This window comes from Erinaceus europaeus, chromosome 4 (genome assembly GCF_950295315.1).
Source record: "Erinaceus europaeus chromosome 4, mEriEur2.1, whole genome shotgun sequence".
In the NCBI taxonomy this organism is placed as follows: domain Eukaryota; kingdom Metazoa; phylum Chordata; class Mammalia; order Eulipotyphla; family Erinaceidae; genus Erinaceus; species Erinaceus europaeus.
Genome location: NC_080165.1, coordinates 98706452 through 98733131, shown reverse-complemented (window position 1 = coordinate 98733131; position 26680 = coordinate 98706452). Strand labels below are relative to the sequence as shown.

Below are 26680 nucleotides of genomic sequence, written 5' to 3'. Positions count from 1 at the left end.
TATCATTTCTCTAGACTCTACATATGAGTGAAAACAGCTGGTAGTTGTCTTCTTTTTATTTATCTCACTAGGCACAATCACCTTGTGTTTTATATTTTTAAATTAAATTTATTTATTGATGAAAGGTCTAAGAGAAGGAGGGAAGAGAGAGAGAGAGAGAGAAAACCACTGCTCAGCTCTAGTTTATGGTGGTGCTGAGGATTGAACCTGGGACCTCAGAGCCTGAGGCATGAAAATCTTTTGCAGAGCCATTATGCTGTCTCCTCAGCCCTATTGTATATGTGTGTGTGTTTATCCTCACTTAACAGCTCTCTCGATGATCCTGTCTAGAAGGTGGTTATTCTTATCAACTTTTTAACAGTAGAGATGTTAAAGTTTCAGCAGCAGATAGCTTGCAATCTAGTTAAGTAAGATCTTATAGGCAGTGCACGGACAAAGTCAGGATTCAAAATAGGTTCTTCTGAACCTGTAACTTTTTCTCGATTTAAGTGGGAGAAGGGCTCAGTCTCTCATTTTTTAGCTTAAAATGTACTCACCCTGGTGCCTCTGGAATGGCAAACAGAAGCACACAGTTTGTTCACCTTCTTTCTTGATGAGACTTCTCGACAACTTTGTTTGCTGAAATGGCCGCCCTTGGTTTGTGATTATCGATCAATAATGGGCTCTTTTTGTCATATCCGTTGTATATGCACACGTAGCTGTCTTTCAATAGTTTACCAAATGACCACCCACCAACTGGTCCTGAGTTAAAAATAGATTCCCTAGCTCCAGCCCCTGGCTCTCCTATCAGATTCTTATTCAAAAGCCCAAGCTAGGTGTTGTAATTTGCATTTCTATACAGACCTTTCAGGTGGTTCAGATGCAAAATTGAGAGTCGTCCTCAATTACTTTTACTGCAACCGGAGATGGGATTACAATACTTATTTGTCCAAAAAGCAAGGATTGGACACCCACTGCTGGCTGGAAGTTGTATGACCTTGAGAATACTGAGGTTAAATGCTGCATTAATTAATTAGAAATGGAGCATGCTGCTCAGCTCTAGTTTATAGTGGTGCTGGGATTGAACCTGGGACTTCTGAGCCTCAGGCATGAAAGCCTGTTGACGGTGTTATCTCTCTAGCCTTAAAGCCTCTGTTTTAGGATTTATAGATGGTTTCCATATATGTGCTAAGGAGTATGTCAGAGCTTTGGAAGTAGGGGTTCAGAGAAACTTCCTGGAGGTAGGCTAAAGAGGTTGGAGGGGCATACCATACTGAGAGGTCGCACAGCAGATAAAGCATTGAACTCTGGGACAAGGGTAGAAAACAATGGTTATGCAAAGACACTCATGCTCAAGACTCCAAAGTCCCAGGTTCAATCCCCTGCACCAATATAAACCAAAGTTGGTTTCAGCGCTCTGGTAAAAACAACAACAACAAAAACCATTGAACTCTGAAGCATGAGGCCCATGGCATCATGTGTGCCAGAGTGACGCACTGGTTCACTCTCCTCTTTTTCTTTAATAAATAAGTCTTTAAAAAAATTTATGTGGGGCTGTGGAGGCAGCATATTGGTTATGCAAAGACTTTTGTGCTTGAGACTCTGAGGTCCCAGGTTCAATTCCCAGTGCTACATAAGCCAGAGCTGAGCAGAGCTCTGGGGAAAACAAAAGCAAAAGCAAAACAAACAGAAAAAACCATTCATATGTGACTCAGAGAGAAGCTAAACTTTTTTTGTGTGCTGCAAAGTCCCAAGTTCAGTTCCCCCACACCACCATAAACCAGAGATGAGCAGTACTCTGGTAAAATATATATATATGCTATGAACATAGGGGTGCATATGTCCTTTCAAATTAGTGCTTCCATGTCTTTTTTCTTTTCCACCCCTTTGAAAGAGAGGCAGAGAGAGTGAAAGAGACCTGGATTCCACATAAAAGTAAAACCATCTAATAGTTGTCTTTCGTCTCTTTACTTATTTTGCTGAGCATAATACCTCTAGTTCCATTGATTGTGTTCCAAAGGACATTATATATATATATATTTAGATTGTAGAGTAGTATTCCATGGAATATTTACCCAATAACATCCTTAGCCAGTCATCTGTTGATGGGCATTTAGGCTGCTTCCACTCTGGCTATTGTGAATAGTGCATCAATGAATATAGAGGTGCTTATGTTCCTTTGACTTAGTGTTTCAGTGTACACTAGATAAATGCCCCAAGAGTGGCATTGCTGAATCATAAGGCAATTCCATTTTTATTTGTTTAAGGATTGTCCATACAGTCTTCCAAAGGGGCTGTACCAGTTTGCATTCCCATCAGCAGTGTAGCAGAGATCCCTTTTCTCCACAACCTCTCCAACACCTGTCATTTCCTGGTTTGTTGATGGAAGCCATTCTCTGAGGTGTGAGATGGTATCTCAGTGTGGTTTTAATTTGTATTTCTCTAATGAGAAGTGAAGTGGAGCATCTCTTCATGTGTCTGTGGGCCATGCGTATTTCTTTTTTAGAAAACTATTTAGGGCAACAAAAGGGAATAAATAAATAAATATAAAAAAAGAAAGAAAACTATTTAATTCTTTAGTCCACTTTTTTATTGGGTTGTTTTTGCTTTTGTAGATCTGTACCAATTCTGGTATAGATGCTTTATATCAGCCTCTTGTATGATGTGTGATGTGCAAATAACTTCTCCCATTTACTGTGATTATCATTATGTATGTGTGTGATTATCATTATGTATTTTGTTTTTGGCGTTTAGAAGCTTTTTAATTTCATGTAATCCCATTTATTTACTCTTGTTTTCATTTTCCTTGGGCATGTGAATCTTTCACTCTGCCAGCTGAGCTGTTTCCCTAACCACATCACTGCTTCATGAATGGTAACCTCTAGCCTGATAGTCTTCATTACCTAGTAGCTTTCCTGTGTGTGCATGGCTTTTTTTTTTCTCCTCACCAAAGTACTGCCAAACTGGTTTAAGGTGGTGTGAAGGATTGAACCTGGGACTTTGGGAGCTTCAGGCATTAGAGTTTTTTTTTTTTTTTCCTAATAACTATTATGCTATCTTCCCTGCTTTGCCTGTTTATAAACTTCCTAAGAATACAGACATGGAATGCGTCTGACTTCTTTCACTCAGCATCATATTAGTGAAATCTAACCAGCCTGTCTATATTTGCAGCTCATTATTTATATACATATTTTTTCCCTTTTTGTTTCCCTTGTTGTTTTTTATTGTTATTATTATTGTTGTTGTTATTGATGTCGTCGTTGTTGTTGGATAGGACAGAGAGAAATGGAGAGAAGAGGGGAAGACAGAGAGGGGAAGAGAAAGACACCTGCAGACTGCTTCACCGCCTGTGAAGCAACTCCCCTGCAGGTGGGGAACTGGGGGCTCGAACCCAGACCCTTACTTACACCAGTGTTTGTACCACGTGCGCTTTACCTGCTACACTACCGCCCGACTCCCTTGCAGCTCATTCTTATTGCTATATTTGATGACCATCTGGTAAAATAATATACAGATCAGTGCTTTGCACACTGTGATTTCCCGAGTCCAGGGCTGCTTTTCATTAAGTAGAGACAGATGGAGGGAGAGAGGGTAAGAAAGTTGTCATAATGTCAGAGCTGCCCCCTGGGGCTAGGACACTCACTTGGAGCTGGAGCTGGAACTCAGATCTGGGCTGTGTGAGTGTATGCATGGCCATGCAGGTACTTGCCAGTGATTTATGCCTGTAGCCCTTGATTTTTTTTTCTTTTAATTGAGATATCATTCCTTTATAACACTGTATCAGTTTTTCATCTTATAACTGCACCTATCACATCATGCCCATCTTAAATGTCCAATCACCAGCTACCACCAGCTAATTGTTCATTTCTGCCAGATCTGCCTTTCCTTCTCCTCTCTAGTAATCACCATTCTGTCTTAACAGTCTTTTTTTAAAAAATATTTTTATTTATTTATTTATTTATGAGAAAGATAGGAAGAGAGAGAAAGAACCAGATATCACTCTGGCACATGTGCTGCCGGGAATCGAACTCAGGACCTCATGCTTCAGAGTCCAAAGCCTTATCACTGCACCACCTCCCGGAACACCTTAACAGTCTTTATTTCTTTTCTCTTTTAACTTTTTACCAACCTGGTATTAAAACATCAGCTCAGATTTTTGACACCAGAGCTATCTCTGGAGTTACAGGCCTGCATGTTTCTTTCTTTTTTCCCCTTTATTGGGGGATTAATGTTTTACATTCAACAGTAAATACAATAGTTTGTACATGTGTGACATTTCTCAGTTTTCCACATAATACAGCACTCACTAGGTCCTCTGTCATCCTTTTCCAGGACTTGTACCCTCACCCCCCCCCCCCCCCCCCCCCCCCCCCGCTCCCAGAGTCTTTTACTTTGGTGAAATACATCAGCTCCAGTCCAGGTTCTGCTTCCTGTTATCTCATCTGATCTTGGTTTTCAACTTCTGCCAGTGAGTGAGATCATCCCATATTCATCTTTCTGTTTCTGACTTATTTCACTTAACATGATTTCTTTAAGCTCCGTTCAAGATGGGCTGAAAACAGTGCACATTTCTACCACCTCTCCCAGTAGCTGGCTTTCTTTCTTTTTTTAAAAAAATTTTAAAAAAATATTTATTTATTTATTCCCTTTTGTTGCCCTTGTTTTTTATTGTCATAGTTATTATTGATGTCGTTGTTGGATAGGACAGAGAGAAATAGAGAGAGGAGGGGAAGACAGAAGGGGGAGAGAAAGGCACCTGCAGACCTGCTTCACCACCTGTGAAGTGACTCCCCTGCAGGTGGGGGAGCTGGGGGCTTGAACCAGGATCCTTATATAGGTCCTTATGCTTTGTGCCACCTGTGCTTAACCCACTACACTATTGCCTGACTCCTGGCTTTCTTTTGTCCTCCTCTTTTCTTCTCCTCGCCTCGCCTCCCCTCCCCTCTCCTCCTCTCCCTTCCCCTTCCCCTCCCCCCTCCCCTCCTCTCCCCTCCCCTCCCCTCCCCTCCCCTCCCCTCCCCTCCCCTCCCCTCCTCTCCTCTCCTTTCCTCTCCTCCCTTTCCCTCCCCTCCGTTCCCTCCCCTCTTTTCCTTCCTCCTCCTTCCTTTTTCTCTATTTTATTTTTATTAATGATTTAATATTGATTTACAAAATTCTAAGAAAACAGGGATCTAATTCCACACCGTTCCCACTGCCAGAGTTCTGCATCCCCATTCCCTCAGTTGGAAACTGTCTTCCAAGGTCACAGTTACGGGCTGACTATTATTTCTATAACTATTTATATATATTTGCCCATTTTTCTTTTTTTTAATTTTTTTTTATTTAAGAAAGGATTAATTAACAAAACCATAGGGTAGGAGGGGTACAACTCCACACAGTTCCCACCACCCAATCTCCATATCCCACCCATTCCCCTGATAGCTTTCCCATTCTCTATCTCTCTGGGAGCATGGACCCAGGGTCATTGAGGGTTGCAGAAGGTAGAAGGTCTGGCTTCTGTAATTGCTTCCCCGCTGAACATGGGCATTGACTGGTCCGTCCATACTCCCAGTCTGCCTCTCTTTCCCTAGTAGGGTGGGTCTCTGTGGAAGCGGAGTTCCAGGACATATTGGTGGGGTCTTCAGTCCAGGGAAGCCTGGCCGGCATCCTGATGACATCTGGAACCTGATGACTGAAAAGAGAGTTAACATACGAAGCCAAACAAATTGTTGAGCAATCATGGACCCAAAGCTTGGAATAGTGGAGAGGAAATGTTAGGGGGGTACTCACTGCAAACTCTAGTGTACTTCTGCTTTCAGGTATATATTTTGCACTAGTTTACGGATACATGTGAACATATGCTCTCTCTCACAGAAATTGGTGTATATCTAGGTTTTGGGACTTTGTTAGAAAGTGAACCACCTGAGATGGAATTAGAGTATACTATGAAAGGAAAGGTCTCACCCGAGTAATGAAGCTGAAGGGTTGTCATTCCACACGTGAAGTCTCTGAACACAGTCTGAAGTGAAGCATGTTGAGGTGGCAATCGCTGCGTTGGTTAGGTTGTGATCGGCAGATGCAATATTATTTGATATGGATTGGGAGAGGCATATGGGAAAGTGGGCCCTATCCAAGGGTTCCAGGACCGGGGGAAGTAGAGGCTCTATAGTGGAGATGTGAGGTTCCTGCTGTCTTAGGGTTCAAAAAGACAATGGATAGTTAATGTTATCATCACATTATTTGGTAATTGGGTTAACTTTGAAAAGTCCTTTTGTTATGGTTTGCTGTACAGTACCCAGTATCTTGTATATAGCTGTGCTATTGGTTGCTTCTGATCTACTTGGTCTAGGCTTTTGAGAGAGTCTGCATATCAATTACACAGCCTATATATTAAAAAGATTCAGTTTGTGTTTTGAAAAACTTCGAGACATACTATTAATTTTCCCCCTCTCATATTAATTAACTAGTGATTTATATGACTACATTTTACTAGGAGTGTACATAAACACCATTCCCACCACCAAAAGACTGTGACCCATCCTTCCCACCTACTCCCACCCCCCACTGGCCCAGGAAGCTGCATGTCTACCCCTCACCACAGGGTTTTTACTTTGGTGCCCTACTTACAATTTGGTCAGGTCCTGCTTTTAGTTTCCCTTTCAGATCTTCTTACTCAGCTTCTGTTGATGAGTGGGATCATCCCATACTCATCTTTATCTTTCTGACTTAGCTCACTTAACATAATTCCTTCTAGCTCTGTCCAAGATGGGTCAGAGAAGGTGGGTTCATTGTTCTTGATAGCTGCATAGTATTCCATTGTGTATATATACCACAGCTTTCTCAGCCACTCATCTGTTGTTGGGCACCTGGGTTGCTTCCCGGTTTTAGCTATTATGAATTGTGCTGCTATGAACATTGGAGTACACATCTCTTTTTGGTTGGGTGTTATGGAGTCCTTGGGGTATATCCCCAGGAGAGGAATTACTGGATCATATGGAAGGTCCATGTCTAGCCTTCTGAGAGTTCTCCAGACTGCTCTCCACAGAGGCTGGACCAATTTATATTCCCACCAGGAGTACAGAAGGGTTTCTCTGTCCCCACCGGCTCTCCAGCATTTGTTGCTGCTGTCCTTTTTGATGTATGCCATCCTCACAGGAGTGAAATGGTATCTCAATGCTGTCTTTATTTGCATTTCTCTGACAATCAGAGACCTCAAACAGTTTTTCATATGTTTGTTAGCCTTTTGGATCTCTTCTGTAGTGAATGTCTTGTTCATATCCTCTACCCATTTTGGATGGGGTCATTTGCTTTTTTGGTGCTAAGTTTGCTGAGCTCTTTATATATTTTGGTGATTAGTTTCTTGTCTGATGTATGGCATGTGAAGATCTTCTCCCATTCTGTGAGGGGTCTCTCTGTTTGTTTAATAGTTTCTTTGGATGTGCAGAAGCTTTTCAATTTGATGTAGTCCCATTGGTTTGTTTCTGCTTTAGTCTTCCTTGCAATTGGGTTTGATTCATCAAAGATGTCCTTGAGGTGTAAGTGGGAAACTGTTTTACCAATGTTTTCCTCTAAGTATTTGATTGTTTCTGGTCTGACATCTAGGTCTTTGATCCATTTGGAGTTGATTTTTGTTTCTGGTGAGATAAAGTGGTTCAATTTCATTCTTCTGCATGTTACAACCCAGTTTTCCCAGCACCATTTATTGAAGAGAGCCTCCTTCTTCCATTTAATCCTTTGGGCCCCCTTATCAAAGATTAGCTGCCCATAGGTGTGGGGATATATTTGCCCATTTTTCTATGATCTTGCCTTCCCTTCCTTTCTAAGTCACACGTACATATATTGCTACTTCCAAATGCTCATCCTTTTTTTTTTTTTTTTTTTAATTTTTATTGTCTTTATTTATTGGAAAGAGAAAGCCAGAAATCAAGAGGGAAGAGGGCTATAGAGATGGAGAGAGACAGATAGACACCTACAGCCCTGCTTTACTTGCAAAGCTTTCCCCCACAGGTGGGGACTGGGGGCTCGAACCCTGGTCCTTGTGCACTGTAATGTGTGTGTTTAACCATGTGCACCACCACCCGGCCCCTTGCTCATCCTTTTCTCCCTCTTCTCTCTCTGGGTCTTGGGGGTCTTGATAGAATTGGATTTTAGAACCCTCTGGTCATCTTCCCCCTAATGTTGTTTCCCCTCTCTTCAGCTCAGGTTTATGATGGTGTAAGGGATTGAACCTAGTACCTCAAGGCCTCAGGCATGAGAGTCTTTTTTTTTTTTTTCATTAACTATTGTGTTATCTTCTCAGTCCTTTTCTTTTGGTGAAGAATTAGAGAAGCAGCAGCAGCCCTGCTTCACTGCTCATGAAGCTTCTTCCTTGTAGGTGTGGACCAGGAGCTCAAATACAGGTCCTTGAAGAACCTTTTGTTTTTTTTAATAACTTATTTGTGGTGGAGAGATAGCATAATTTTTATGTAAAAATAAACAAAAACTTTCATGTATGGGTCTCCAAAGTGGAACCACCATAAGCCATAGCTGAGCATCTTTTCTATTCCTGTTCTTGGGGTTTCATACCTAAAGAATGTGATTTGTTAAAACCAAGAGCCACCAACAAAAAGAATAGTGGCCCAGGAAGTGGCATAGTACCTAAAGCTTTGGACTATTCAAACATGGGATCTCAAGTTTGATTCCCATTGAATGTGCCATAGTGATGCTCTGGTTCCCTCTCTCCTCTCATTCTTGTCACATAAATAAATCTTGAGGAAAAAAAAAAAAAGAATGTAATTTAGCCAGTGGACTTTGCTGAAGGGATAGTGTTATTTCAGTGGCAGCCATGAAGAATGAAGAAGTATGAAACTGTTGTGTCTGCAGAAAGCATAGTCCTTTTTAAAAATATTTATTTATTTATTTTCCCTTTTGTTGCCCTGTTGTTTTATTATTATAGTTATTGTTGTTATCGATGTTGTCGTTGTTGGATAGGACAGAGAGAAATGGAGAGAGGATGGGGAGATAGAGAGGGGGAGAGAAAGATAGACACCTGCAGACCTGCATTACCGCCTGTGAAGCAACTCCCCTGCATGTGGGGAGCTGAGGGCTTGAACCGGGATCCTTATGCTTGTCCTTGCGCTTCGTGCAGAAAACATAGTCTTATACACCAGTGTTATAATAAATGTGATACCGTGGTATAAATAAAAAGGGAGACCAATGTAGTAGAGCTAGGCTTGAGCAGGAGATAGCTAGCTATCCACTGTCCACAGTAGTTGTTCAGGATAAGTGCTGGGAAAACATGTCCATCTGTGCAGACAACTGTAAGACAACTCTAAGAAAGATATAAAATGGTGTACTTACACTTACCACTCAAGTGGAAGAGTACAGAAGAATATGTGATAAGAAGTGGAAGGAGTAGGGTTGGTAAAACAGCTCACTTGGATAGTTAGTATACTGATTTGCCAGATGTGTGACCAAGGCTGGATCCTGGTCCCAGCCACATTGAAGGAAGCTTTGATGCTGTGGTTTCTTTCACTCTCTCTCTGCTTTTATGGCTGTATCTTTAAAAAAAAGAAGAAGAAAGGAGGGGCCAGGCGGTGGCACACCTGGTTAAGTGCACACATTACAGTGCACAAGGATCCAGGTTCAAGCCTGGATCCTCACCTGCAAGGGGAAAGCTTCATGAGTGGTGAAGCAGTGTTGCAGGTGTCTTTCTCTCTCCCTCTCTGTCTCACCCTCTCTTCTCAATTTCTCGCTGTCTCTGTTCAGTAATAAACAAAAAAAATTTTTAAAAAAGGAAAGGAAATGAAGTAGAGGCAGTAAGTAGTCTTTCAAAAAGGTAACTAGTGACTAAATATGAGAGATATGAAGAAACAGTGCAAGGGGACAGACAGACCAGTCTTTGAATTCAGACTGCAGAACTGAGGTTGCCAGAGGGGGTGCGCATGGCGGAAGCAGGGGGTAGAGGGTACAACAGATGGTGATAGAGGAATCCCAACAGTTTGGTGACATCAGGGTGTGACAGCTTACTTTTGAAGAGTTGTAAAGAGCACTGCTGAGCAGGCCCAGCAGCTGGTGCAGTGGCTAAAGTGTTGGATTCTTCAGCATGAGATCCCAAGCACTGATTGATTGTGCCAGAGTGATAATCTGGTTCTCTCTCAGACTCTCCCAAAACAAATAGATAAATAGATCTTTTTTTTTTTTTTTTTTTTAAGAAAGGATTAATTAACAAAACCATAGGGTAGGAGGGGTACAACTCCACACAATTCCCACCGCCCAATCTCCATATCCCACCCCCTCCCCCGATAGCTTTCCCATTCTCTATCCTTCTGGGAGCATGGACCCAGGGTCATTGAGGGTTGCAGAAGGTAGAAGGTCTGGCTTCTGTAATTGCTTCCTCGCTGAACATGGGCGTTGACTGGTCGGTCCATACTCCCAGTCTGCCTCTCTCTTTCCCTAGTAGGATGGGTCTCTGGGGAAGCTGAGCTCCAGGACACATTGGTGGTGTCTTCAATCCAGGGAAGTCTGGCCGGCATCCTGATGACACCTGGAACCTGGTGACTGAAAAGAGAGTTAACATACAAAGCCAAACAAATTGTTGAGCAATCATGGACCCAAAGCTTGGAAAAGTAGAGAGGAAGTATTAGGGAGGTACTCACTGCAAACTCTAGTATACTTCTGCTTTCTTACTTTGGTGCCAGATCTTTTTTTTTTTTTTTTTTAAGCACTCCTGAAACATGTATACTAATGTCAACCATTGTTAGCTCCATGAAAAAATAAATAAATGGTGGGCTGGTGAAAAAACTCACTTGAATGGTTTGTTACTTTGACCTATGTGTGACCCAGGTTCAAACCTGGCCCCCACTGAGTAAAAGGAAACTTCAGTGCTGTGATTTCTTTCACTCTTTATCTAAAAATAATAAATACATGTAAATGAAAAGAAAGGGAGAGATATTTAGGTAATCTTTAAATATTTTCTAAAACATGCATTTACTTATTATTACTTATTACTTATATTTACTTATATGTGTACATCCCTCTGGTGTACGCAGTGCCTGGGATTCCACTCAGGGTCCTGCAAGTCCTGTGCTCTAACACTGAACCACTTGCCCAAAGCTGAATGCTTTTTACGTATTTCATTAAAAATGTTTATTTGTTTTGAGTCCCTGGCTCTCCACATGCAGGGGAGTCGATTCACAAGTGCACATGGCTGAAAGCACATGGATGGGCTTGAGGATCCCAGTTCGAACCCCCCGGCTCCCCACCTGCAGGGGAGTCACTTCACAGGTGGTGAGGCAGGACTGTAGGTGTCTATCTTTCTCTTCCCCTCTCTGTCTTCCCCATCTCTATCCATTTCTCTCTGTTCTATCCAACAATGATGACATCAATAACAACAATAATTACTACAACAATAAGGGCAACAAAAGGGAATAAATAAATAAATACTTAAAAAAAATTCATTTACATACTTATGAGAGAGTGGAGGACAGAGTGAACTAGATGCTATCAATGCCAGAGGTCAAACTTGGGACTTCATGCTGGAGACTGCAATGCTTTATTGTCCACTGCTTCACCTTCTAGCTGAAATGTTTTTATTTTATTCATTTATTATTCATTTCATTTATTAATGTGAGGGAGAGAGTGTTTCATATGAGGCAGAGATAAAAAAGTGGGAGAAGAATGGTGGTGCAGCTGGTTGAATGGGAGAAGCTTCATGAGCAGTGAAACAAGGCTGCAGGTGTCTTGTCTTTCTCACTCTCTGTCTCCCTTTCCTATGATAATTTCTTTCTGTAAGTCAAATAAATATTTAAAAGAAAGGGAGAGAGACAGAGACTGAGGGAGAAGGAGGGGGGAGAGGGAGAGACAGGGGAGGGGGAAAGGAGCTAGAGCACTCTGGCACATATGATTCAGGGGATCAAACTGGGAATCTCAGGCATGAAAGGCCAGTGCTCTATTAGTTGAACTATTTCCCTAACTACACCAAATGCTCTTTTAAATTAATTGATTGACTAAATGTCTTTGATTTGATTTTTTTGTATTGAATCAAAGGTTTATTTTCTTTTTAAATTTTTATATTAGTGATTTAATATTGAAAATTATAAGATAATGGGTATAATTCCGCACTGTTCCCACTACCAGAGTTCTGTATCCCCATTCCCTCCATTGGAAACTGCAGTAGTTCTACCAAGATGACAGATATGGGGAGTAGTGTAGTAGTGCAGCCGTTGAGTGCACGTGGCGCAAAGCACAAGGACCATGTAAGGGTCCCGGTTCCAGCCCCCGGCTCCCCACCTGCAGGGGAGTCACTTCACAGGGTGTAAAGCAGGTCTGCAGGTGTCCATCTTTCTCTCCCCCTCTCTGTCTTCCCCTCTTCTCTCCACCTCTCTCTGCCCAATCCAACAATGACAGCAATAATAACTACAACAAGGGAAACAAAAGGGAATAAATTAATTAATAAAAATTTTAAAAGATGTTAAAAAAACAAATTCTTAAAAAAAAATCACATCACAGATATGGGTAGACTATAACTGTCTATCTGTATTTCTGTATATTTGCCCATTTTATTCTATACTCGTGCCGACTCTTTTTTCTGCATCCAGGGTTATCACTGGGAATCCACTGCTCCTGGAGGCCATTTTTTCCCATTTTGTTGCCTTCTTGTCTCCTTTTCCAAATCACTCCTACTATGTCTGATTGTGTTCCCCTCCCTCCCTTGTTTTTTTTTCCTCTTCTCTATCTGGGTCCTGATAGAATTGGAGTTCAGAGTCTTCTGGTCATCTTTTCCTAACATAGCTTTTTTTTTTTTAAAAAAAAAAGTTATTATCATTATTTATTGGATAGAGACAGCCAGAAATCAAGAAGCGAGGGGGTGATAGAGAGGGATAGAGACAGAGAGACATCTGCAGTACTGCTTCACCACTCGCAATGCATTCCCCCTGCAGGCGGGGACTGGGCTCAAACCCAGGTCCTTGCGCATTGTAATACATGCGCTCAAGCAGGTGTGTCACCACCTGGCCCCTAACATAGCTTTATTAGTTAAATTATTAGTTAATTTATTTCGGGAGCCAGACAGTGGCACAGCGGGTTAAAAAGGTGTTAAAAGGGAGCGCACGTGATGAAGCATAAAGACTTGCTGAAGGATCCAGGTTCAAGCCGCTGGCTCCCCACCTGCAGGGGGTTCACTTCACAGGCAGTGAAGCAGATCTGTAGGTGTCTATCTTTCTCTCCCCCTTCTGTCTTCCCTCCCTTTTTCGATTTCTCTCTGTCCTATCCAACAACGATGACAGCAATAATAACAAAAACCAACAAGGGCAACAAAAGGGGAAAAATAAAAATAAAATCTTTAAAAAAAAAAAGGGGGGTTTAAAAAGCACACAAACCAGCATCAGGAACTGGGGTCTAGCCCCAGGCTCCCCACCTGCAGGGGATTCGCTTCACAGGTGGTGAAGCAGGTCTGCAGGTGTCTCTCTTCCCATCCCCCATCTTTCTCGATTTCTGTCTGCCCTATCCAACAACAATGACAGCAATAACAACAACAATAATAACAACAACAATGATCAACAACAAGGGCAACAAAAGGGGAAAAATGAAAAATAAAATTTTGAAGTCTTTCCACACTTCTTTAAAAAAAATATTAGTTAATTTATTTCCTGGGGCCAGATGGTGGTGCACCTGGTTGAGTGCACATGTCACGATGTGCAAGGACTCAGGTTCCAGACCCTGGTCCCCACCTCTAGGGGAAAGCTTCATGAGTGGTGAAGCAGGTGTCTCTTTGTCTCTCTCCCTATCTCCCCATTCCTCTCAATTTCTGGCTGTCTCTATCCAATAAAAATAAAGATAAAAAATTTAAAAAAAAAAATTATTTCCTGAGACTGAGAAAGAGAGAGGACAGAACACTACTCTGGCACATGAAATAAGATTATTCTGGCAGATGGAGTGCCTGGCATCTGTGGATCTCATGCGTGCAAAACCTGTGCATTTTCAAACAGTGCTTTCACATATTTACTACTGAGTCTCCAAACAGAAACAGAGGAGGAAAGGGTTCCTGTTGTCCAGATACCAGTGGTGCTTTTCTTTTCTTGCCTGCTGTGACAGAGATGCTACTGACCTATCACATCATTAATATGTGCTCCATTTCTGGCCAAGAAGCAAAAGCAGAATGGCCTCCTTCCCCAGTGGATTTGGATGACTCCAATGTCTGAATTACACCTGATTTTATTACCAGTTGCTTCTTAGCCAGAAGTAGCTCAACTGTAAATTTTTGTAGGAGAAATGATAAAGAACATGCAATCAGCATAATGTGATGGAAGAAAAAGACACATCTACCTATCCCTACCCCTGTCCCTATACCTGTGTTAGAAACAGAGAGAAGAAAAGAGCCGACAGCAACAAAATTTTCTTTTCTTTTCTTTTTTATTATATTTATTTATTTATTTATTTATTTGTCAGGGACAGCCAGAAATGGACAGGAAGGGGGTGATAGAGAGCCAGAGAGAGACACCTGCAACATTGCTTCACCACTCACAAGGTTTTCCCCCTGCAAGTGGGGGTTGGGAGCTTGGCCCTTGCTTGGTTCCTTACACATTGTAACATGTGCACTCAATCAGTTATGCCACCTCCTGCCCCCTAGACTTAGTTTTTTATACTTTTACCTCTTGCACATGCTTTTATACTTTTACCTACTTCACTGTTTTATATTTATGCTTTCATCAGTCAGGAGGTGGGGGGGTGAATTGTCAGGAATATCATTCTGGGCTTTTTTTTTTCTTTCAGATATATAGACACACACACATTCAGTTTTAGCTCAATGACTGACAAAATTAAAGGTCATTAAGTTTCCTTGTTATTTTCAACATCTGGTCTCCAATTCTTTTTTAAATTATTTTATTATTTATTTCCCTTTTGTTGCCCTTGTTTTAGTTTTTTTTGTTGTTGTTGATGTCGTCGTTGTTGGATAGGACAGAGAGAAATCGAGAAAGGAGAGGAAGACAGAGGGGGAGATAAAGACAGACACCTGCAGAACTGCTTCACTCCCTGTGAAGCGACTTCCCCTGCAGGTGGGGAGCCAGGGGCTCGAACTTGGATCCTTACGCTGGTCCTTGCACTTTGCGCCACGTGCGCTTAACCCACAGCGCTACCGCCCGATTCCCCCTTCTTTTTTTTTATGTAATTTTTTATTTATAAAAAGAAAACATTGACTAAACCATAGGATAAAAGGAGTACAACTTGACACAATTCCCACTACCAGAACTCTGTATCCATCCTCCCGTGATAGCTTTCCTTTTTTTAAAAATTTTTATAAATTTTTATTTATCTTCCCTTTTGTTGTCCTTGTTGTAGTTATTATTGTTATTGTTATTGATGTCATTATTAGAACAGAGAGAAATGGAGAGAGGAAAGAAAGACAGAGAGGGGGAGATAAAGATACCTGAAAACTCTGCTTCACCGCCTGTGAAGGACTCCCCTGCAGGTGGGGAGCCGGGCCTTGAACCGGGATCCTTACACCGGTCCTTGCGCTTTGTGCTATAGTGCACTTAACCCGCTGCGCTACCACACGACTCCCTCTTTTTTTTTTTTTTTTTTTAAGCATTCACCTTTTTGTATATATATATTTTAAATATTTATTTATTTCCTTTTGTTGCCTTTGTATTGTTATAGTTATTATTGTTGTTATTGGTTGTTGGATAGGACAGAGAGAAATGGAGCGAGGAGGGGAAGATAAAGAGGAGGAGAGAAAGATAGACACCTGTAGACCTGTTTCACTGCTTGTGAGGAGAGACTCCCCTGCAGGTGGGGAGGTGGGGCCTCCAACCAGGATCCTTACACCATCCTTGTGCTTTGTGCCACATGCGCTTAACCCACTGCACTACCACCAGACTCCCAGCTTTCCTATTCTTTAACCCTCTGGGAGTATGAACCCAAGGTCACTGTGGGGTGCAGAAGGTGGAAGGTCTGGCTTCTGTAATTGCTTCCCTGCTGAACATGGGCATTGACAGGTCGATCCATACTCCCAGCCTGTATTTCTCTTTCCCTAGTGGGGAAGGGCTCTGGGAAAGCAGAGTTCCAGGACACGTTGGTGGGATTTGTCCAGGGAAATCTGCTAGTATCTGGAACCTGGTGGTTGAAAATAGAGTTAACCTACAAAGCCAAACAAATTGTTGACCAGTCATGGACCTAAAGGCTGGAATAGTCCAGATGAAGAGTTGGGGAGGTGGGGGTCTCCATTTTGTAGAAAGCTAGTAGGAATATTTTAGTTATTTTCCAAAGGGCCTATGGCTATATTAGTAGTTTTTTTTTTTTTTTCCTGATATGCAGGTGGATCCTAATTATTGTCTGAGGAAGTGATGTCATGGCTGGCAGAAGGACTAGAAAGCTGGATCAGGAAAGAGAGTAGATCCCAAATATAGGAAAGGTGTATAAATATTGTTGACTGTAAACCCACATCATTGATGTGATCTGGGGCCCATATTCAGCTTAGGAGCCTACGTGACCTCTGCCTCTCTATAGTTCTGTGCTCACATTCTATGGTCATAAGTTGGAACATTCCAAGCTGTCCCAATATCAGGACCCATCTTCCTCAGGTGTAGCATAGAGTATATTGCCCAGCCTCCCTTCAGAGGATGGAACATTCTCGACCATTGTTGATCCAAGTTGAGGGCAAGGTCCTATGGGGTGCCCACAAAGGGGTTATTGTGTTGTTCCTGATAGGAATGACCAGTAACAATGGAGAGAGGGATTCATTCGAGGTCTAGGCCCATCATGTCTGTTTGCGAATCTCAGACTCCCCGAATAGGGCCCCAGCTTATGGGGTGGCCTGTTAGTGACTAAAGAGTCATCGTTAAAGTATGCCAGGACTCAGCTTTTATAGTCCTTGCTTTGATGAGGTGCAACAAAATTTTCTTCAGTAAAGTGGAGACTGGGTTTAAACCTGGGTTGCCCACATGACAAAGCAGCAAACTATCCATGTCAGTTATTTTGCTGGCCCAAGCTTTTAAAAAATGAATTAATTTAGACTGGGGAGATAGCATAGTGTTTATGCAAACTTTCTTTCCTTCCTTTAACTTTCTTTTTCTGAGACAGAGAAATTGAGAGGGAAAGATAGAGACAACTGCAGCATTGCTTCACTTCTCATGAATCTTCTCCCTTGCAAGGTGGGCACCGGGGGCTTAAACCCAGATCGTTGCAAATGATTATGTGTAGAATCCACCTAGTGCACCATCACTTGGCCCCTTATGCAAACAACTACTTTCATACTTGAGGCTCTGAGGTCCTAGGTTCAACCAGAGCTGAGCAGTGGCTTGGTTAAAAAGTTTTTTTTTTTTAATAATAAAATAATTTATTTACTTTGATTTTTGTTTTTATTGGGACTTCCCTGCTCCAAGAATACTATTTAATTTTTTTTTTTTAATCTAGAAAGCCAGATATTGAGAGGGAACTGGATGATGGGGGAGAGGTAGATAGCATAATGGTTATGCAAACAGACTCTCCTGCCTGAGGCTCCAAAGTCTCAGGTTCAGTCCCTTGCACTACCATAAACCAGAGCCGAGCAGTGCTCTGGTAGTTATAAGTAAATAAATAAATAAGGAGAGAGAGAGAGAGAGAGAGAGATACCTGCAGCACTGCTTCACCATTCCTGAAGCTTCTCCCCCGCAGGTGGGGACCAGTGGCTTGAACCTGGCTCCTTGTGCACTGTAGTTTTTTTCCCCAGGTTTTCCTGGGGTTTGGTGCCTGTACTATGAAATCCACTGCTCCTAGAGGCCATTTTCTCCCTTTTGTTGCCCTTGTTGTTACCCTTGTTGTCACACTGTAATTTGTGTACTCTACCAGGTGCATCACCACCCTGCCCTGAGAATTCTTTTTTGTTTAGATAGAAAGAGATGGGGTGAGAGAGCTAGCAAAATGGTTATGCAAAGAGACTCATGCCTGAGGCTCCAAGGTCTCAGATTCACTTCCCTCATACCACTGTAAGCCAGAGCTGAGCAGTATTCTGGTAAAATAAAATGAAAAGAAAACATGATGGCATGTGGGAGGTTGTATTGTTATATGGAAAACTGAGCAATGTTCTCAGAGCAATTAAGAACTAGAGCAACAGGATCCTGTATATCTCTGATTTTACCTATAAAATTCTAATCAGATTTTCTATTTCTCATATCACTCATGTATGTACTTTTTCCTATATGTAAAGAAGAATTTTAATGCTAACCAGATAGTGCTTAGCAAAAATTCAATTTCATACTATTCTTGTTTTTTCTTTTTTGTTTGTATGTTTTAACTGAGTAAATTTTTATTGGTTGTCAGTTTGATTTGAAATGTTTATATGGAATTTGTATTACTAGCGAAGTATTTCTAATTTCTGTATTTTAAAAACTAGATTATTTTGTAGATATGGGCAGGTGTTGATAGCATAATGGTTATGCAAAGAGACTCATGCCTGAGGAGGCTTCAAAGTCCCAGATACAACCTGTATAGCAGTTTGGAATATGCATGACATATATTGATGCTTTAAAAAACAAAACGGAAATGTTATGCATGTACAAACTATTTATTGTATTTACTGTCAACTGTAAAACATTAATTCCCCAATGAAAAATAAATTTAAAAAAATAGAAAGAAAAAAGTTTGTTAAAAAAAAAGAGATGGAAAGATAGCACAGCACTTCCAGTGCTCTGGCCAGAAGCTTCCTCCAGTGTGCAGCGGCTAGGCTTGGACCTGGGTGGTGCATATAACAAAGCAGAACCACTACCCAGGTGAGCTATGGATATTTTGCCAGCCCAAAATATCTAGCTTTGCATGAGGAATGTGAGAAACAATTCCTCCCATATGGTGGGGACTGAGGATGACTGACAGTTTCTTACCATTGTTTTGTACGTATGGATATATGTATATATTTTTATAAATATATGTATATGCGTTATATGTATACACATACATATGGATTATATATATGAGTAATTTGGCATTTGTATCATAGGTGGATATGAAGTAAAATACGAGTGGTGACTCAATCTGTTTACATCTAGGTTTCTTTCTTTACTCCAAGACACGTCCCCAAGACTCCCCTTGCCTTCAGAAGCTCCTCTATTTTAACCTGTCCACCATTCAGGAGAAGCAACAGCTAACCATGGCCCAACTCGGCCTGGACTTGGGACCCAACACTTATTTCAACTTGGGGCCAGAACTGGAGTTGGCTCTGTGGCTGGTCCCAGATACCCAAGTGTGGGGCTCAAAAGTTCCTAAGGCAGGCAGGGTGCTGCTGGTGAAGTCAGTGCCCTGGCCTCAGGGGGCCCTTCGATTCAACCTGCAGGGTATGGTTAGGAATTGGAACAGCCACTCCTGGCCCAGCTTAGGTCTGCTGCTCCAGATACTGGTGAAGGGAGATGGAGCTTGGGAGCTGGATGGACATCTCCAGGACACCTGCTCGAGGCTGAGACGTTCCTTGCACACGTACCTGCTGGTGGTGACCCTAGACCCTGAGCAGTGCCACCTGGTTTCCCGAAAAAGGAGGGCAGCAGTCCCAGCCCCTAAGTCCACCTGCAAGAACCTGTGTCACCGCCATCAGCTGTTTATCAACTTCCGGGACCTGGACTGGCACAAGTGGATCATCGCCCCCAAGGGCTTCATGGCCAATTTTTGCCATGGGGAGTGTCCCTTTTCTCTGACCACCTCTCTCAACAGCTCCAATTATGCCTTCATGCAGGCGCTGATGCACGCCGTGGACCCTCAGGTCCCCCAGGCCGTCTGCATCCCCACCAAGCTGTCCCCCATCTCCATGCTCTACCAGGACAACAATGACAATGTCATTCTGCGGCACTATGAAAACATGGTGGTCGACGAGTGTGGGTGTGGATAGGCTATCACGGAAATCATGTTTGTTTTAATCTTCTAATAAAGCTGTTTATTCTTAAAGCTTTGGGTCTGAAATATCAACTTATGATATGTTCATAGTTGTTTCTTTTTCTTTTTTTTTTTTTTGCTGCTGGGGTTATCACTGGAGCTCAGTGCCTGCATTATGAATCCACTGCTCATGGAGGCTATTTTTTTCCCTTTTGTTGCCCTTGTTTTTTATTGTTGTTGTCATTGCTGTCATTATTGTCGGATAGGACAGAGAGAAATCCAGAGAGGAGGGGAAGACAGAGGGGGAGAGAAAGAGAGACGCCTGTAGACCTGTTTCACCGCCCATGAAGAGACCCCCCCTGCAGATGGGGAGCTGGGGGCTCGATCGGGATCCTTACACTGGTCCTTGTGCTTTGCCATGTGTGCTTAACCTGCTGTGCTATCGCCTGATCCCCCAGTTTTTTTTTTTTTTTTTAACCAGAGTACTGCTCAGCTCTGGCTTATGGGGGTGCTAGTGATTGAACTTGAGACTTCGGAGCCTCAGGCATGAGAGTCTGTTTGCATAACCATTGTGCTGTCACCCCCTGCCCTGTTCATAGCTTAAATTTCATCATGGCTGATTATGTTAATGGAGCCAGCGATGGCACATGCTGGAACGTGCACATGTCACCACTTGTTGTTTTTTTTTTTTTCCACAAATGATGTTCTGTTTTATTCACTGAAAAAGGGGATCAGATCTTCTTCATCAATTTATTCTAATCTCCCCAAACTCCCTCACTTTATTTTCCCAAAATAACATGAGAAATACATTTGTACAAAAACCACGTAATTTGCACCCCTCCCAACCCCCTACCCTGGTGACTGGATTACAGGAATATAGGGAAACCAGACCAAATACAATAAAAACCCAAAAAAACAGAACAAAACAAAACAAAACAAAACCACCACGATTTTAGGTAATCTGCAGTATTACCAGCATAGTGACAATATTTCCTTCTGGATACATGTCACCACTTGTAAGGAGCTGGGTTCGAGCCCTTGCTCCCCAACTCCAAAGGGGCAAGTTTCATGTGTGGTAAAGCAGTGTTACTGGTCTCTCTCTCTCTCTCTCTTTAAGTACTTTATTTATTTTATTTTTGAGAGAGATGCAGAGAAAAACACAGAAACATCAGAGCACTGCGCAGCTCTGGCTTATGGTGGTGTGGGGACTGAACCTGGGACTTTGGAGCCTCAGGCATGAGAGTCTCTTTGCATAACCATTGATATCTACTCCCACCCCTGGTCTCTCTCTTCCTTTCTTTCCCCTCCTTTTTCTCAATTATCTCTATGTCAAGTAGGAGAGATAGCACAATGGTTATGCAAAAACACTCATGCCTGAGGCATTAAAGATCCCAGGTTCAATGCCCACCTGTTCTCCGCCCTGCCCCTCCCCTAAAAAAAAAAAAAGCTGAACATTGCTCTGGTAAATTAAAAAAATAAAAAAGAATGAACACTAGGAGTGGTGGATTTATTTTGCTGACACTCAGCCCCACTGATAAACACACACCCATAGCCTCCATGATCTTAGTTTGTTAAATGTCTCCTTCCCTTCACATGTTAGAGTAATCTGTATTTTATATGTGACTTCTACTTTTATAGACTTGTTTTGAAATAAAACACATTTTTATGAAAAAAAAAAAAAAAACTCCTTCCCTCCTTTTTTTCTTTTTGGGTCAGAGCACTGCCCAGCTGTGGTTGATGATTGTGCTGGGAGATTGAACTTGGTACCTCAGGGACTTTGGGTATGAAAGTCGTTATATAAATTGCTATATCTCCCAAACTTCATCTTATTTCATTGTTTGCTCTCTCTCTCTCTTTTTAAAAATATTTATTTATTCCCTTTTGTTGCCCTTGTTTTATTGTAGTTATTATTGTTGTTATTGATGTCATTGTTGTTGGATAAGACAGAGAAATGGAGAGAGGAGGGGGAGACAGAGAGGGGGAGAGAAAGACACTTGTAGACCTGCTTCACCACTTGTGAAGCGACTCCCCTGCAGGCCGGGAGGGGGTGTGGGGGAAGTGGAGGGTGGGGGAGCTGGGACTGGGATCCTTAGGCTGGTGCTTACACTTTGCGCCTGCTGCGCTTAACCTGCTGTGCTACCTACCACCCGACTCCCAATGTTTGCTCTTTTTAAAAAATATTTTGTTTATTTTTAATGAAAGATAGAGAGGGACCAAGCTGTGGCGCACCTGGTTGGGAGCACATGTTACAATGTACAAGGGCCCAAGTTCGAGCCCGGGGTCCTCATCTGCAGGGGGAAAGCTTTGCAAGTAGTGAAACAGTGCTATAGGCTATTCCCTTCTGTTTCCCTTTACCCTCTTGATTTCTGGCTGTTTCTATTCAGTAAAGATAATTAAAAACCATTAAATAAAACAAAACAACAACAACAACAACAACAACAAAAAAAAAAAAAACGAAAAGACACAGAAAGATACAGAGAGAGCAAAGACCAGAGCATGCTCAGCTCTGGTATGTGGTGGTTGGTGGTGCTGGGGACTAAACCTAGGAGCTCAGGCACTAAAGCTGTTTGCGGAACTAGTATGCAGTTTTCCCATTTCTACTGTTTGCTCTAATGAAATTATATGCTTTACTTTAAAAAATATTTGTTTGGGGCAGGCAGTGGCGCACCTGGTTGAGCACACTACAGTGCTCAAGGAACCGGGTTCAAGTCCCCTGTCCCCCAACTGCAGGAGGAAAGCTTCATGAATCTTGAAGCAGGGCTGCAGCTGTCTTTCTGTCCCTCTCTCCACTCAATCACTGTCTCTATTCAGTAATACATAAAAGTTTTTAAAAAATATTTGTTTATGGTCCAGAAGGTGGCACAGTGGATAAAGCATTGGACTTCCAGGCATGAGGTCCTGAGTTGGATCCCTGGCAGCACATGTGCCAGAGTTATGTCTGGTTCTTTCTTTCTCTCTCTCTTCCTATCCCTCTCATTGATAAATAAAATATTTAAAAAATATATAAATATATTTGTTACTTGGAAGAGAGAGAACCAGAGCATCACACTGTGGCACGTGGGGTGTTGGGAATCAAACACTGGACCTCTTATTTGAAATTCCAGTACCTCATCCACTATACCACCACCTCCCAGGCTGCCTTATCATTCACTTTACACCAGAATGCACTGTTTTCTAGGCAGAGAGAAGTGGAGGCCTTTTTTTTTTTTTTCTTTTTTCTCCTTGCAGAATGGGAATCTCACATTTGCTTTATTTCACTAGCCTGGTCTGTTTTTATTTGTATGTTTTTGTTTCATTTCATTTTTGTTTTGTTTTACCAGAGCACTCACTGCTCAGTTCTGGTTTATGGTGGTGTGGGGAATTGAACCTGGGACTTTGGAGCCAGGTGTGCTTTGTTCATTCAGAGAAAGACAGGAAGGGAGAAGCATCATAGCACTGGAGCTTTCTCCGGTGTGATGGCACCATCTACATGGTGCCGACAGCTGGTCTACTCATAGTAAGCTGTCTCTCAGGCCCAGAGTAGCACTTTTTGATGATCTTTATTCCTTTTTGTATGACTCCAGTCCTCATATATATTCTTTAAAAATATATTTTCTATGTATTTACTTATGATAGTTACAGAGAAAGTGAGAGGAAATAGAGAGGAGAGAGAGAGAGAGACCCGCAGAAGTCCCCCCCCCCCCCCCGCAGGTGGGGACTCACATGTTCCATATCACCTCTCTGCAGGGTTGTTTTCAGAGCATGGCATCTTCAGGGTTGACTTAGTATCTGTTTTATAGATGATCATTTAGATAAGTATTTCACTTAAAGGAATGCTTGTTATTCAACATAGAATTGTTTGTAATTTTTACACTGGAATAGAATTGTGACTCTTTCACTGTCCATAGTTTGTCCATGGCTTCTTAAAATTTTTTCAAGCATGGGGGGCTGGGTGGTGGCACACCTGGTTGAGCGCACATGTTATAATATGCAAGGAGACAGGTTCAAGCCCCTGGTCCCCACCTTCAGGGGGAAAGCTTCATGAGTGGTCAAGCAGTGCTGCAGATGTTTTTCTCTCTCTCTCTTCCTCTCTACCACCCCCTTTCCTCTTGATTTCTGACTGTTTATCCAATAGTAAATAAAAATAATAAAAAGTTTCAAACATGGAATTACAAAGTCAAAGGTGTAAGTGGACTCTTCTGTCCCCCATCCCTCTTCCACTCTTCCCCTCTTCCTTTTTTTTTTTTTTTAGTCATCACAGGGACTTCATTGCTCCTGGCTGACAGAGAGAAAGAGAGAAGGAAGTGGAGGAGAGGAGAAGGAGGAGGAAGGAAGTCACCATAGCATCAAAGCTTCTTTCATTGTGTTGGAGGGTTGGGCCCAAACCTTGGTTGCACTAGGGGCAAAGCAGCACACTATCCAGGAGAGTTTTTTTGCCAGTCCACTGACCCATGTTTTATTAATATAAAGCACAGATAAAACAAACTTTGAGGGACTGAAACATAGTTTACAGACCGTGCATGTGACTGAAGTTCAAGCCCTGGCACCACATAGGAGTGCCAGATTTCCTTTTTTTGCCTCCAGGATTATTTCTGGGGTTCAGTGCTGGCACTACAAATTTACTGCTCCTGGCGGCTATTTTTTTTTTCATTTTCTATTTTTATTTGATTGGACAGAGGAATTGAGAGGGGAGGAGAAGATAGAGGGAGAGAAAAAGACATCTGAGAACCTGCTTCACCATTGCAAGTGGGGAGCTGGGGGCTCAAACCCTTGTACTTACTATGTGAGCTTAACCGGGTGTGCTTCCACCTGGCCCTCCCAGATTTCCTTTCTCTAGTAGATTTTGACTTGGGGCCAATGTTTAATACACTTGTAATATTATTTTTATTTCTTGCTTTAACGGTCTTTTAAAAAATGTTTATTTATTTTGAAAAGAAACTTCAGGATTTGAGAAATAGCTCAACTGTTAGAATGCCTGCCTTACCATAGTCCCAGGGGAAGCTCTGGTGCTGTGGTATTTCTTTCTGTCTGAAATGAAAAAAAAAAAAAAAGTTTGCCAAAAACACTAAACAAAAAAAAAAAAAGAGAGAGAGAGAGAGAGTAAAATGGGATGGGGTGGGACAGGGGAGGGGAGATAGCATAATGGTTATACAAAAAGACTGTCATGCTTGAGCCTCCAAGGCCCCAGGTTCAGTCACTTGCACCACCAAAAACCTGAGCTGAGCAGCACTCTAGTCTCTCTCTCTAAATAAATATATATATATATGTATATATATATATATAGTAAATTCATAGTATTTACTATATATAGTAAACTGTAAGAAAAGAAAAAAAATATTTCAGAGAGAGACCACAGCGCCAAAGCTTCAATGGTGGGGCGAGGTATGAGCTACACTGAAGGATGCTTTGGTCTTGTTTTCCCCTCCCCTCCACCTCCTTCTTTGTCTTTATCTGAAAAAGTCATCCTAGAGTGGTCAAACTCTAGTGATGATAAAAAAAAAAAAAATCAGTCTCTACTAAGCTGTATACTGGAAAAGCAGGACTCTCCAGTCAGTAAAGGCTAGTTACCCCCTCCACCCTACCCTCCCACCCTTCCCTACCCCTCCCTTTCCATCCCCTTCCTTCCTCCTCCTCACTCCCTCTCCTCCTCCACTCTCTCACAGATCTGGTGGACTGAGGCTCATAGCAGACCCTAGAGGGCGCCCTCACAACAGCGGCTATAGTTCATCATTTGCACCCTATCCAGGAGAGTCACACAGACCTGCAGGGCTTGTGCATGGGTTTCTCCCCACTTCAACTGGGAGATGAGTAGTCAGACATTTCATTGTCTTTATTCATGGGGTACGGATTAGTGACGGGGCGGGGGGGGAGTTCAAACCTGTCTCCAACTCTGTCTCATTTAAAAAGTTATTAATTAAACCAGTGAACTACTCAGCTCTGGCTTATGATGGTGCTAGGGATTGAACCTGGGACCTCAGAGCCTCAAGCATTTCATCTTTTGCTGAACTCCAATGCTGTCTCCCAGGCCTGTCTCAATTTTACTATTCTAGAGACTGCCCCCACACCCCACCCAACCTGATATGGCCCTGGAGCACAGGAGACAAGAACTAACAAATGGAGCTGGGGAGACAGCATAATAGTTATGCAAAAAGATGTTCATGCCTGAGTCTCCATGGCTTCAGGTTCAATCCCTATCATCACTTTAAACCAGTGCCTTAGTCATTCTCTCTGTGTATCTTTTTCTCATTAAAAGGAAAAAAAAAAGGGGGGGAGGTGCAGTAACAAAGGATCAGGCTAGGATTTTCTGTTCTGGCCCTAAGAGCTGGGGAAGAAGTGATTTAAGTTAGTTACAGAACTGGGGGTGGGGGGTGCAGGGCAGGCACCTCCCACTAATGCTGCCTTTTTTTTTTCTTTCCATTTTGCAAAATGTCTTTTCTTTTTAAAATTTCTTTATTGGGGCACTAATGGTTTACAGTTAACAGTAACATGCGGGAGTCGGGCAGTAGCTCAGCAGGTTAAGCGTAGGTGGCGCAAAGCATAAGGATCCTGGTTCAAGCCCCCAGCTCCCCTTCACAAGCGGTGAAGCAGGTCTGCAGGTGTCTTTCTCTCCTCCTCTCTGACTTCCCCTCTCTCCATTTCTCTCAGTCCTTGACAGCAATAACTACAACAATAAAACAAGGGCAACAAAAGGGAATAAATATTTTCTAAAAAGTTTATACATGCATGACATTTCCCAGTTTTCTACATAACAATTGAACCTCCAGTAGGTCCACCTCTGCCATCATGATCCAGTACCTGAGCCCTCCTCCCCACCCCAGAATCTTTAAAAAAATTTTTATCTTAATATAATATATTTTGTTTTTAATGTTTTATTTATTCCCTTTTATCACCCTTGTTTTATTATTGTAGTTATTATTCTTATTGATGTCAT

At 42.2% G+C, this 26680-nt stretch overlaps 1 protein-coding gene across 1 annotated transcript in view; it reads left to right on the top strand.

Moving 5' to 3' along the window:
• The window catches only part of GDF3 (growth differentiation factor 3), a 29521-nt gene extending 8845 nt beyond the window's left edge, over positions 1–20676 (top strand). Inside the window, exon 3 of the mRNA XM_007538837.2 lies at positions 18957–20676. Within this exon, the coding sequence (XP_007538899.1) occupies positions 18957–19786 (830 nt within the window). The 3' untranslated portion in view covers positions 19787–20676. The remainder of the gene's footprint in view (positions 1–18956) is intronic.
• The last annotated feature ends 6004 nt before the right edge of the window (positions 20677–26680 follow it).